General features: G+C 44.2%; 1 protein-coding gene across 2 annotated transcripts; it reads right to left on the minus strand.

Moving 5' to 3' along the window:
- Positions 1–1,764: 1,764 nt before the first annotated feature.
- On the minus strand, positions 1,765–13,176 carry onecut1 (one cut homeobox 1). 2 transcript variants are annotated; one of them, XM_086175049.1, is made up of 2 exons: positions 11,278–13,176; positions 1,765–7,229 (listed from the first exon to the last, which is right to left on the minus strand). In XM_086175049.1, the coding sequence occupies exons 1-2, from the start codon at positions 12,356–12,358 to the stop codon at positions 6,940–6,942; spliced, it is 1,371 nt and encodes a 456-aa protein (XP_086031175.1). In that variant the 5' UTR covers positions 12,359–13,176; the 3' UTR covers positions 1,765–6,939. The 2 variants fall into 2 exon arrangements, with proteins under 2 accessions (XP_086031175.1, XP_086031174.1); XM_086175048.1 differs by having other exon boundaries at positions 11,263–13,176.
- Between the last annotated feature and the right edge of the window lie 685 nt (positions 13,177–13,861).

Below are 13,861 nucleotides of genomic sequence, written 5' to 3' on the forward strand. Positions count from 1 at the left end.
CAACAATACAAACAATGCTTGTGTACCTTTATCAAATAAGGTAACAAGGGGAAAATATTGTTATGTATACACACAGTGTATATGTATATATATTTACACTAAACAGAAACCCTGAGGTCGTTTGATAGTCTTCTACATGAAATTGACACCATTCCCTGATTTATAATTAAAATGTAAAGGTAAACCTACATGAATAGAAATATAATTTCTTAATCAAAATATACATAATAATTTTATTAGGGTAATTCATCATGAATTGTACTCCCCTCATTCTATTTTTCTCTGCTATATCGCACAGATTTATTGAGAAAGAAAGGGGGGAAAGCAGTGAAAAAAGAATAAAACAAAAGTCAATGTCGCAATCAGCCTTTCAGCCAACTGCAAATGACTGCAACATGCACAGGCTGTAATGAGCGCAATGATGCAATTTAAAGACAGATACAAACCAGCAATGCCAAATGTTTCAGCTACACTGGAACCCAAGATGACTTGTCTGAGTGAGTCACCCAGTGATTTTCCCCTATTAAACCCCAAGTAAAGTAATATGGTTTACAAGAGAGGATATACTGTGTTTTTTTTTTTTTGTTTTTTTGTTTTTTTGTTGAATTTGCCGAAAACCTTTAACAGAATGCATACTTTGGAGAAATGTGTGCCATAGTACCATCTAGTGGAGAATTACACTCAATGCAGCATCAGGGTTTGAAGTGCATTATTCCGGCAAACAGATACACACAAGCATTAAAGAGGTCACAAAGCTCATCAGCAGTTTTTCTGCAAGTTAGTGATTCTTCTTCTCCCTCTTAAGTGACTTTTCAGATTTCAGGAATTTTTGATATTCATTCTTTGGCAAGTCATATTTGTGCTTTGTTTTTAATCTATAAAGATCTCTCAAAAATATACTTTTACACATTTGAACTATAATGTGGAGAACATTAGAGCCACATCACATGTAAATAAATCCCCCATCTTTAGTGAGGTTAATCAAACATTGATTCCAAACAAATAAAGAGTTTACATTAAAGCTACTTCAAAATATATGCTAAAGTATGTGTGTGTGTGTGTGTGTGTGTGTGTGTGTGTGTGCACGCAAGGGAGTGTGAAATCAAAAGTTCAAACAAGCTGGTTTGACATAAACAGGTGAGAATAATTCAAGTTCATGAACTAGACTTTTTCGGTATCACAAAAATATTGGAGTGGTAATTAAATGTAAATAAAGTACAATGTCTGAAAACAAACAATTGAAACACAACACTGGTTTGTGTAAAATGTCAACTGTGTCGCTCTCCTCTGCTGATATTCCAAAGAAGCTCCCGAGCACTTGTGGCAGATCTCACTTGCTTTATTTCAGAGATTTGGCAATGGCAGGTGCTTTCTGAATATTAGAACCGCCGCTGACCCCCTGAAGAAAGAAAGCCCTTAATTTTTTCATATACATACAGCACATCAGTGAAAATTATCCTCTGCATTCAACCCATCATAGATGGACACTGAGCAGCAGACAGCCACTTTGCAGCAGCTGGGGTGCAGTCAGGGGTTCACCATCGTGCTCAACAGCACTTTGACAGGCTCGGAGAAGCTTAGGAATCAAACCATGAACATCTGGTTCAGAGACGACCACTATTACCACCTCAGCCACGCCACGCAAACTGTTTTACATGCAGATTCCCAGCCAAGACCAACTTTTATGTACTTTCAACTTGGTTTAAACATGGAAATGAAATAATAACAACAAAGCCAAGATTTGGAAGCTGGAAATACCAACAGTTTATTTTCTACTTTTTGTGACTACAGAAATGTTGAAACATTTGAACACTGAAAAAAGCTGGATGACATCATCACTTGCCTCTCAATTTTCTTTTTTTTTCTTTTCATTTGCTTAGCAATCACAACAGATGATATTGCACGGCACTGAGAAAGCAGTAGCAAAGCTTGGGAAACAGCAATGACAAATCAAGTCATGAGACATGGAGTATACATCTGAGAGTATTTCCTCTGACATGTACACACACGCATTCACACACACACACACACACACACATACACACACACACACACACACACACACACACACGCACACACACACACTGGAAACTGAAGAAGCATTGTGAATTGATAGGGAGGCAAAACAAAGAGATTAAAGGTTTGAAAGGGCACAAGGTTGACAAGAGCAATGAGATTTCATATTGAAATGCAAGTGCAAGATGAGCATCTACCGTAAATCTACCTCTAAATGTCCATGAAAACAAATATGCTTGTTTATCAAAACCCTTCAAGCATCTCTGTATATGAATAGCTGGAGGACACTCCTCTGTGAGTGAGAAACTAAGTTCCCCCAGCGTAAGAGATCCAGATGATTGTCTTAGGCGCTGCAGTATTGTTATGAGACTTGTAGCCAAGCTACCCATCATATGGGAACTCCTTGTGGACAAAAAGGTGATAATGGCAAATAAAATAGGTCCATGTGGCGTCAATCGTTCCTTCATTTATAACTTATAATGTAAGTGCTTTACTAAAACATTCTCCATTGAATTAAATTATGTCTGCATAACAATGTGAAGCAATCCGCCATGGATATTTTGGTAATGACCATTCTTTGGACGATACTGTGCTGTCTGTACAAGACGGAGAAGACGTTGTACGGAGAGTAAGGCCTCCGAAAGACCAGAGGGAGTCAGAGTTGCCGTGGTGATATGCATCAATCGGCCACACACGTGCACACACCAGCCAACAGCTTGAATATGCAGTACACATTTAAAAACAGTGAATGAACACATAGACGCACATAAATACATGCACATGAGAAAACACGCACACACTCACAGACACTCATACACAAACAGGAAAAGAAACGTGTCCCCATACACACTCGCGGATTGATTCCTTGGTAAGTTTCTTTGCAGTTTTATTAGACTTTGCTCATATTCATTACACAAGTACGTACCAAAAGAACAGATACTAGATGGAGCAAGGCGGCGGTGCCATGGACGTTAAAAACAGACCCAGCTCCGTGGCACAGCCCCTGGCAGACCGGCTGCCCAACCTATGCTCCACCTCACTCTGTGTATGAGACAGCAAAGTAAGCGGGACTTGCAGCCCTCGTTTCAAATGCTTTAGATTGTACATTGAACAGGAGATTCCCCACATGGTAGAGTAAGCTTGTGTACGTAGCCCTACGCCTTCTACATTCTATACCCGTGCGAATGGCAAATCAAAATTCAACAGGTCTACCTCACAAATGCCAGTGCTTTTCAACATTATACATATTTTTTTCCCATTTTTGGTTTGTTTTAAAAATCTTTGGATGTGCAGTAATACCCATAAAATAACTGTTTCTTAAAAAGTCAAAAGAATAGAAAAAACACACACTTGCACTCACACATACACACTGCTTTTTGCCAGCAGTTCAACAAAGTAGCTCCTGTATAACTTTGTCTGCATTGGCAAATCAACTGTCTGGGTTTCTGGCAGTGTTTAAAACACACATTAAAATGCCGGCTAGGATATAGCTGAAGAAGAATACAAACTACCCCTTTGTCATATCTAAGTGTGGGAAATAATGCTGTAACATAAAACTGGCTTTTTTTTTTTTTGTTTGTTTTTTTCCCCAAAAACCTACTATATACAAATCTAGAATTTCTACAAATGCATAAATTAAACCAGTGGTTAACCAATACAAAAATGCAATTAAATTAAAATCACAACACAGAAGTAGAGAAAAGGGAAAATATGAACACAATATCACAGCAGTTGGTTTTACCCTGTAAAAGCAATAGTCTACCATCATAATATTGGCATAACCCAATGTCTGATAAAAATATGCTTCTCCCTCCATCCAATAAGTTTCATACATCAACCCTGAAACTTGTCCTCCATGACTTGAAACAGAGCACTTTTGCCCCCCCAAAACACTTCAAAATAGATAATCATACAGCTTTTTGAAGTAACAATAACAATTACCACACAAGTGGAGTTCTGCCTAACTCACAGATAGATGTCTCAATGCAGAACTCAAAGGAATTATTACTATGAGGTATTCAGAGACATTGGTAAAGACATGCACGGCCTGAGTGCTGGACTTTACTACACACAGCAGAGGGACGAGGAGGGTTGAGGAAGGAGAACTCGAGGGCTCTGGGAAAAAGGGATGACAGTGAGAGAGAGAGAGAGAGAGAGAGACACCGAGGCAGAGAAAGAGAGAGGAGAGACAGAGAAAAGAAAGACCTTTGGTTTAATCTGTAGAAGTGGACAAAAGAAATTCCTTTGGTATGTTTTCATTGCATGGTTGCGCTGGCGAAAGCACCACAGTGTGATCAAAAAAAAAAATTGTTTCTTCAGTAGTGGCCCTTCTACAGGCTGAGGTATTCACAGAGTCAAAGGTGAGAGGTCAACAGCGGTTTAACACTTTGGTTCAAAAAGGCACTCGTCCTGGAGTTTTAGAAAGATTGCAACATGTCTGTGTCTACTTTCAGGAACATGTCTGCCTATTCAACAAGTCTGCCCATGGCTATGTCAGCTTGTCTGCCTATTGTCATGTAAAAATGTCTGACCTTTTAGTATGATCAGTATTAACAACCTATAGATACACACTAAGAGGCGGGGCCAGGTGGAAATACAGTTGTAATAATCTGGAAGGGTACTCTAATACATCAACATCAGTATGTTAAAAAAAACCCAACAACCTCAATTTTACATCATTTTTTGCCACAGTATAAGCTTTTACACATTTAGAAATGAAAATTCATGCCACATATGGTACAAATGCATATGTAGTTACACAAAGGATAAACTGGTCACGCTATTTGTGAGTTAACTGTATCCTGCAGGCACCTGTGTGGCCAATTGTGTGTATCTATGGCAAGATCAGCATGTCTGTCTATAGCAACATCAGCATGACTATCTATGGGGCTGTAATCAGAGCACAGATGAAGCAAGAGAACGCATAGCAGGCTGCATGAGTTGAGCGCGGGGAGAGAGAGTAGAAGAGAGACTAAGGGGGAGGAGAAGGAGATCGAGGACGGGGAGACATACAACATCTTGTAACACCACTCGGAGGCCGTGCAATGAGAAAAAATCTTTGGTTATCTTTGGTATCATCAAAGTGATAGAAATCACGTATGGAACTTGAGTGAGGTAGCATCTTTGGTTCACACTATAAAACATCAGCAGGTCTTGACACATTTTTTTTTTGGTTTCTTGTCATCTTTTTGGTTATTTTTCTTTCTTTCAGAAATGAAGAAGAAGCTCTTTCGCCCCTCCGTGTTCTGAAAATTGTAGAGCTGCTAACCCTGGCCATGAGGAGGATGACGGCAAGGAGCCAGCAAATATATCTAATATGCTATGCTTCCCTGGGCCAGCCCTGTGTAGTGCTTTCCTCCTAGTGCTGAAATGCATAGCTTTCTAGGAGAGCAGAGGCAGGATGGGGACAGGGGATTGGCGACAGGGCGGGGAGCATTCTGTATTCATGTGATGAGCTGACATTGCTGTGTAAGCGCCAGAAAGAGATTTGATCACTGATATCATCTTCTCCGCCCAACATCTTTGATCAGACGATAACAGCGAATATGCATTAAGCGCACGGGGGAGCAAGGCTGAAGGGTGACACCGTTTGATCAAATGAAAACAAAACACCCGACGCTCTCTGTCTCACTCACAGTGTCAAGACCTCACATGAAACATTGGCAGCACGCTACTAAACGGGTCAGGCTTTGTTTTGCTAGCTGCTTTTCGAAAACACACGAATAAGTGTGAGTGTGAAACATGTCGTGTTTTAGCTGACAGGCTGACAGATAATGATGAATCTATTTGGATTCGCCTCACAATGAGCACTTATCGTAACATTCACAAGCACAGACTCATTGTGAAGAAATGACTGGAATATTTACTTTGATTCAAGAAGGCATCTATAAGGCAAATGCAAATAATAAGAATTAGGTTTAAGGGTTGTGTCATATACTATTTTCACTTGCAGAAAACAAAATTAAAATATGACTCACAATGTTACAAGGACCATAGCAGTAACATTCTCGAAGTGTGTGGGGTCTAACTAACAGTCTGTCCTGTGAGGTAAGGGAGGAAATGAGGTAAGAATACTCTTTGGATTATCAACTACAAAATATATTCTTTGGTCAAATTACATCCTACGTTGTTTTTCTTCTAAATTGCATGAGAGGCTTTAGGGTATCAAAGGCTTTGGTAAATCATACAACGCTTCAGCACGTTGGAAGAAAGCACTAGCACGTGGGTTGATGTTAATGTGTCTGCGTAACTTTGGGTTAGACTTTGGTTTTTTTTTGGTTAGCAGTCTACATCGGGCTTTTCCCTGTCTGTCTGGGATGTTTGATAGAACAACAGACAGATAGACGGGCAGTCCCTCCAAATCCAACAAGCTTGCGCAACAATCCAGTCGCTCTAGTGGGATTATTTTTTCCTTCAGAGTTGATTGGCCAATCCCACCGGGGCTCTGTATTCTGGCTTGTTTGTCGAAAGGTGCGGACGGCTGGAGAATGGACTGCCGATAGGCTGATTAAACGTCCATTTATGGACCCATCATTGAAACCAAGCGATCAGATTAAAGATAAGGATTGTGAATGATAGATTGATATTTGGTGGGGAGGTGTGTGTAAGGGCGGTGTAGTAAAGCTAGAGACCAGTGACAGTGAGTGTGGTTATGTAGGGGAGGGGGGGGGGGGTAAAACTTTTGTTTTTTTGCAGTATGATACACATAAATGTGTTGCTGAAACAAACATTTCAAAGCAGGTCAAACAAGAAGTCTTTGGTTTGTTTTTTTCATCTTTGGATACTATAAATATCGATATAGTACAGATTTAAGGGCAAAACGTTGCTTCAAGGTCTTTGTAAGTTTCTCTTTGTTTCTCTTATGTTTTAAAGCTTTTCCACCGAGTTTGAGTCAGTCCATGAGTTGGTCAAATCAGTCCGTCTTCAGGCTTTGGTGCAGGCGTTCAGGCCAGAGTTGACTGGGTGGCCGGAGCCATCATCCACCCATTTGTCCAGGCTCCGGCGACGTGCGTTCATAAAGAAGTTGCTGACTGTTGCCAGCTCGAGGCCTAGCTGCTGGGCAATAGTGAGCTGCAGCTCTTTAGATGGACGCTTGTTCTCCTTAAAGATGGCATGGAGTGTCCGTCGCTGCACATCTGTGAACACCAGCCGGGGCTTCTTTGTCACATTACCTCGCTCACTTCGGCCATGGTCCTGCTCCTTACGCTTACACGCTGCGGGGAATCCAGCAGAAAGACAAACAGAAGGAAAAAAAAAAGACAGGTGAGACAGAGCAGAGCACCAACCATAACAATTAGATACTGAAACGGTAAAGGCTAAAAGATTAGCTTGGAGAACCGCATGGTCTCTTATATATAGGAGACACACCTGATATGATACTGTTTCCCTAATACCAATAGTTCCCATAAAAGACCAAGCTCCCAGGTGGAAACAAGTCAATTTTCCCTCACTAGAGTTTAAAGAAGATTTCTGAAGAATCTGACTTATGGTATAATGGGACTTCGCACTACAAAGCACATGCGTCATAGACTGCAGATGACAATAATTGTTGTCATTGGTTTTGAACGCATCAGTTTCCGAGAACGCCGTTCAACGCAACCACCTAAAGAATCATTGGTAAATCAATGCCACGTTCTTGAATCGAGTAAACCATTATGGTGCTTTGGAAATGAATGGAGTTCCCCCTGTTTCCCCCCCTGCAGAGGCAGGACGCGCCGCCGGGCTGCAGACAGTGAGCGCTGTCCGCGGTGCTGAATGCAAAAGCCGCGCCTCTCCGGACCAGAGGAAACTGGCTTCAGCTGCTTTATACTGCTAAGACTATTTCATGGTAAAAAAAAAGGAAATAAATATATACACATTGAAGGGCTCTGCTGCTGAAACAACCACTATATTTGTCACTATATTTGTTTTTTTTCTCTTAAACCCCCGCTTCATTTGGTAGTGACCAGGAGGGGGCGGTAGTGAGCTACAGGCGTGATACCTCAAAATAATTCAGGGAATTAAGTTAACGACAAGTGCGTTTCTTTCTTCTATTTTTTTTCAACGTGCACCAGCCTTAAAAACATTAATAAAAAAACAATAAAAAGGGAGGGTGAGTCAAATTCAATAAACAAACCTCCCCGTATGGATCGAAATATGATATAGAGATTTTTTTTTTGATCTGGAGAGAGAAAAAGAAATGAGTCGTTATCTGATTTATATTTTGAGACAAACAACGAGCTGCTCGTCTCCAGTTTCAGGTGAAGTCAGCGTGTCTCACGGGAAGGGGGGGTGAAGTTAAGTAATAAGCCTGACCTTTATGAAGAAAAAAAAAAAACTCCAATGTATCTTAGTCATAGCATTTTGTTCGGACTTAAACTTTTCCAGCATTCAAACGTGTTAAAGTTAGACACTTAAAGGGTTTTGAGACAGCACAAATATTTTGGAGACGATTCTTATTCAGGATATGAGACGCAAAATATGATCAGATATTTTGGAAAAATTTGAAAATGAATGAACCGAAATACTCATAAGAAAGACAAAATAGAGGGGTGGGGGTCTCTTGCAATTGTTACCAACACACACCTATGAAAAACATATCTGGGTTGGGGATATTGTAGTATTTGCTTAGCATTAGGGTTGCAAATATGAATGCTCCTATCAGAATTAAAAAAAAGATGTATTTTGGGACACACTTGATGGCGGAGTCTCTCCGGTGTTCCGGCAACAGCCGGATATGCCCCATAATGGTACAATAAAAATGATAAATATGCTCAGAGCTGAGGTGAAATGGGCTTAACTTTAATGTCCTTATATTTTGGTCTTGAGTTTTGCTGTTATAGCCCTCCCTATTTCACGTCCTTAATTAAGAAGTTATTATCAGGTCATTTTATCCCACGTTGCATTGGGGGCGATCTCTATTTTTTTTTTTTTTTTTGACATCGGAAACTGCATGGTATGAATAATGAAGAGTGTGAGAAAACTCGGTGTCTCCACGGCGGGTAAATATTAACAGGGGAGCCGGAGCTCCGCCTGCACGGAGTGAAGGGCACAGGAGTGAGGTGCGCGTCCACGACCCGGCCCGGGACGCACAGCAGGCCTGGGCGGCGAGGCTTCCAGGGCCCGGTGAACGAACAAGGGACACACACACACACACACACACACACACAGGTCCAGGCTAATCATTACAAATAGATACCGCTCTCTCTCCCTCCCACACATACACACACACACACACGCAGACACACACGGAGGCGAGGTGGGGGTTGGAGGTGGGGGGGGGGGTACGATAGTCTGTGTTTCATAACCTCTGGGGGCAACCAGGAGGACGACAAACACACATGCAGGAGGTTCAGAAGGACCCACAACTGCTATCTCGTACTGCTATTGAACAAACTATAAACTGGCAAGCCGGGCTTTACTTCTATTCTATTCTATTGTATTCTATTATATTCTATTCCATTCCCGAATATAAGGAGAAAATTGGGCTCGGGATTAATTTCAGAAGCCCGAAATCAATAAGTATATCACATCTACTTCAGCAAGCGATCACATATCTACTTCACCTGCGAGCGGATCGATAAAATGGCTCCGCTCCTCTTCTCTTTAAATTCATTGAAGTTTTCATCTCTATATTTTCCACCATATTTTTCCCACCACCCAATGAGACAGGGAATTTGGATTTTTTAAGTTTTAATTTTGGTTTCTGGGCTGCGGGAAGAACTTATTAGAATGGTACGATGTGCGTGTACGTGTGTGTGTGTGTGTGTGTGTGTGTGTGTGTGTGTGTGTGTGTGTGTGTGTGTGTGTGTGGGAAGGGGGGGGGGTTAAATGATTGAATACAAGTGCAGCAGGCCTGATTTATTTTTTTTCTGCTGGCTTTTAAATGGGCAGAATTTTTTAAATGCGTCACAACGATAAATATCACATCTCTTCTGAAAGCATCAAATGCAACTTTTAGACTTAAGTTTTTCTTGATGATGATAAAAGCATCCTAATTTTCATCGCACAGTCTCTCTCTCTCTCTCTCTCTCTCACACACACACACACACACACACACACACACACACACACACACACAGCAGTAGCAGCAGCAACCCGAGGAAAAAAAATAATCAATTGAATTACCCCCCCCCCCACATACACACACACTCAACCACCCACACACCCACCCACACACACGCACACACACACATGCGGGCGGAGTGCACACATTCTCCAACGTGCAGTCACCGTCACACTTTTCAAACAAACGAAAAAAGAGCCCCCCAAAATCACCCATTTGTGGGTCATTGATTCGGACATACGTCTGGGTGCGTGTTAACGTGCACACGCTCCATGAGGCTCAACCGACTGCTGTTCTCCTGAGGGACTCTTTCATTCTCAACCCCCCCATCAGTTCATTAGGAAAACTTCATACGAGGACGGTTAATGAAAGGCCTATACACACATATTTCTATTTTTCTTAGATTGCACTGCATGCATTCAACCTGCATTAAAGAGAACGGGGGGTACAAAAAAAAACAAAAAAACAATAACAACAAAAAGGAGGCCCGTTTCCCCGGTGCGTCCCGCCGTTTACCGCGCACTCCCAGGAACACGTGCACACGCTCGCCCTCTCAGTGTCTCTGTTTATGCTGGGACAGAACCGAAAAGGGGTGGTTGGGTTGGGTTTGGTTGAGGGGGGGCGATCGGTTGCTTCTACACCTAAATAAACACATTCTTAACGATTTCTGGGGGCAAAGGATCAACTTACGCACACAGTGCAGCTGGTCGATATTTTGAGGTAAAATGACATGAGGCGCTTGTTTCTCACAGCACCCCCCCCACACACACACCACACACACACACACACACATCATTGTTGGGACAGAAAAGAGGAATATCAGGGCAGTGATTCGGTGCAGTGTTGGAGAAGGACCGCTTCATCCATCACCACAACAGCTGTTTATCATTTTAGGATTTTTGTGCAAGTCTCTCTAAATTGGAGGCCACAAAGAAACCAGGGCTGAGAGTCTGTTTTGGGCCTCTGCCCCGACATTGTTTGTCATCAAGGAGTAAAATCGCTCCATGGAGCACGATTTTACTTTTTTTTTTTTTTAATGGGAGATTTGCATCCCCCACCCCCTCCCCATAAAAATGCGAGTGACATTTTTTTTGTGGATGTGTTTGGTCTCACCCCTGTGCTGTAAAAAAAGTGTGGTTAAGAAACAAGTGACAAATAAGTAATTCACAAGTAGAAGAAGAAGAAACGAAAGGGGGATTTACCGAGGCTTCGCTCACCTGCGAGCCTGAGCGCACTCATGCGCTGGAACTCAGGCTCCTGCAGCCACTTCCACATCCGACGGAAGGTCTCTCTCCCGGACTTGAGCTTGGACCAGGGCTTGGGGTTCCTCAGCAGGTCGGACAGGGTCCCCTGCGATCTGCACAGGACCCGCTGGGCAAAGATGGCCTGGGGGATGCTGTAGCGCTTCAGCTCCGTGGTGATCCTCTGCGCCACCTCCTTGGTATTCACCTCCTCCATCTGTCCCCCAGAAACACCACCGCCGCCACCCCCTCCGCCTCCGCCGCCGCCGCCCCCCTGCTGCCCGAGCCCGGAGGCCTGCTCCCGGCTGCTCGCCAGCCCCTGGCCGTGCCCCTGCGCGCCGAGGTGGGCGTGCGGGTGGTGGTGGAGGCCGTTGATCTGCACCATCCCCGCCGAGGAGCTCATGTGCTGCTCCGTGTGTCTGCCGAGCATGGCGGGATGGTGCGCCTCGAACCCGCTGGGCGTGAGCATCTTCTCCCCGGGCATGGCGGCGCCGGGGTGAGCGTAGGGAGGGATGCCGGCTTGAGTGGTGTGTATGCTGGCCAGCCCGGAACCGGACAGCGGCGACAGACTCTGACCCATGCACGGATCCTTGTGATGATATGCGGGATACAGACTGTTCATGGGCGCCAGGCTGCGATCCTCCCGCATCAACGTGAAGCTGCCGCTGACATTTCCGGGGATCCTCTGGTGCGGGTGCGGGTGCGGGTGATGGGGGTGGTGGTGGTGGTGGTGGTGGTGATGGGGGGAAAACTTGTCGGACACGGTGGAGATGGGGGGCAAGGGCTGCAGGGGCGTCAGGGTGGTGTAAGTGCTGCTCGCACTCATGCCGGGGGGCGCCTCGCACATGCTGATGGCCGGATGCAGGTGTCCCGGATGGCCGTGATAGTCTCCGCTGTCCAGCAGGGTCGCCATGCCCATAGCACGGTGGCTAAGACCCCGGGGGCTCGGGCGGGAATGAGGACTGTGACCGCTCAGCAGCTCTCCGTGACCGGCCACCGACTCATGGCTCACTCCGTGCAGGTCGCCTATATTTTCCATCGACAGCTGTGCGTTCATGATCCGGGCCGCGCTGTGGACAAACCATCTATCTGACCTGCCGCAGTCAGCTGATGCCCGGAAGTCCTCGCGTGAAGTAAACTTCAAATTTCTTTTGTTTTCTTCTTGTGGCAGTTATTAGGTCCTTATGTTTCTCTCTTTGATTATCCTCCTACCTCTGATTCTATTATGCTAGAGCGGAAACTCCCCTATCCGATCCCTTTCCCCCCCAAATATATATATTTTCTTATCCTCTTTATAATTCAAGCCCCCCCACCGCCAACCAGCTGTCCTTGCGCTCCGGTCGGGTGCCGCGCCATCTCTCTAGTTGTGGGTCCCCAACCCCTTCTTCTTCCACCGCAGCGCGGAACGCTGTTCTGCACATGCGCACTGCGGACGACCGTCCCCTCCCGTGCTCTCTCTCTCTCTCTCTCTCTCTTTCTCTCTCTCTCTCTCTCTCTCTCTCTCTCCCCAACACATGCTCGTGTGCGCATGCCCCGCCCCCCGCACCTGTGACGTCAGTTGCCCCATTAAGGACGAGAGGTAGCCAAACACCTGCTGGAGGCGTCTTTAACCCCACCTCCCCACCTGCGATTTAATGTGAAATAAGGTAAATAATATACGTCCCCTTTTTTTCAGAAGTACTCACAAAACGACCCTCAAACAAGAGTATGAAATGTCCCATCGCCAACTTTTATCAATTATATATTAAAGTAATTGAATGCATAATGAGGCTTTACTCCCGGACTTCCTTAAATTAGGCTAATACGATGCGTAAATGGGGACGACACAACTTCCGGGTTCATTTAGAGTTGATTTTTAACCCGTAGTGTCCCGGATTGAAAAACTCAACTATTAAATCAACGAGAGGAAACGAGTGGATTCTTTATTTCCACTGTTCTTTCATTAGGACTCACACAAACACACACACACGCACACACACACACACACACACACACACACACACACACACACACACACACACACACACACATTGGCGGTTTAACCAAACGGAGAAGATGGTAGTACCTTCTCTTTTGATAGAAAACGATGAGCAGATGTGTCTATTGTTCAACCATCGGGCTTAACGAACCAAGCGCCTAGCAGTGTGTGCGTGTGTGTGTATGTGTGTGTGAGTGTGTGAGTGTGTGTCCGCGCGTGTATGTGTGTGTGTGTGTGTGTGTGTGTGTGTGTTTACACATAAAAATCTGAAGTTTCAGAATTAGTCAAACACACTGAAAAAAACAATTTCACGACAATCAAATGCAATAAAAGATACATATATTAAAGAGTAACACCTGGTTATTTAAATGGAAGAGTAGCTTTATTTTTTTATTATTCTCTCTTTTGACAGGAACTCCCAAGTGGGAGTTTGATAGAGGAAATGACATGCTGACACATCCCATGACTGTTGTGTTATTCTACATCATTATTGCAGCGAGTGTCAAACCTCTCGGACCCGCAGCCCGCTGAAGCCCCGGATTTCAAGGGTCTGTTTATCCTGACCGAGCCGCGGCACAGGGC

Source organism: Fistularia commersonii, chromosome 27 (assembly GCF_037954325.1).
Source record: "Fistularia commersonii isolate RoL2024-O1a breed Wild chromosome 27, RoL_Fcom_v1.0, whole genome shotgun sequence".
NCBI classification, from domain to species: domain Eukaryota; kingdom Metazoa; phylum Chordata; class Actinopteri; order Syngnathiformes; family Fistulariidae; genus Fistularia; species Fistularia commersonii.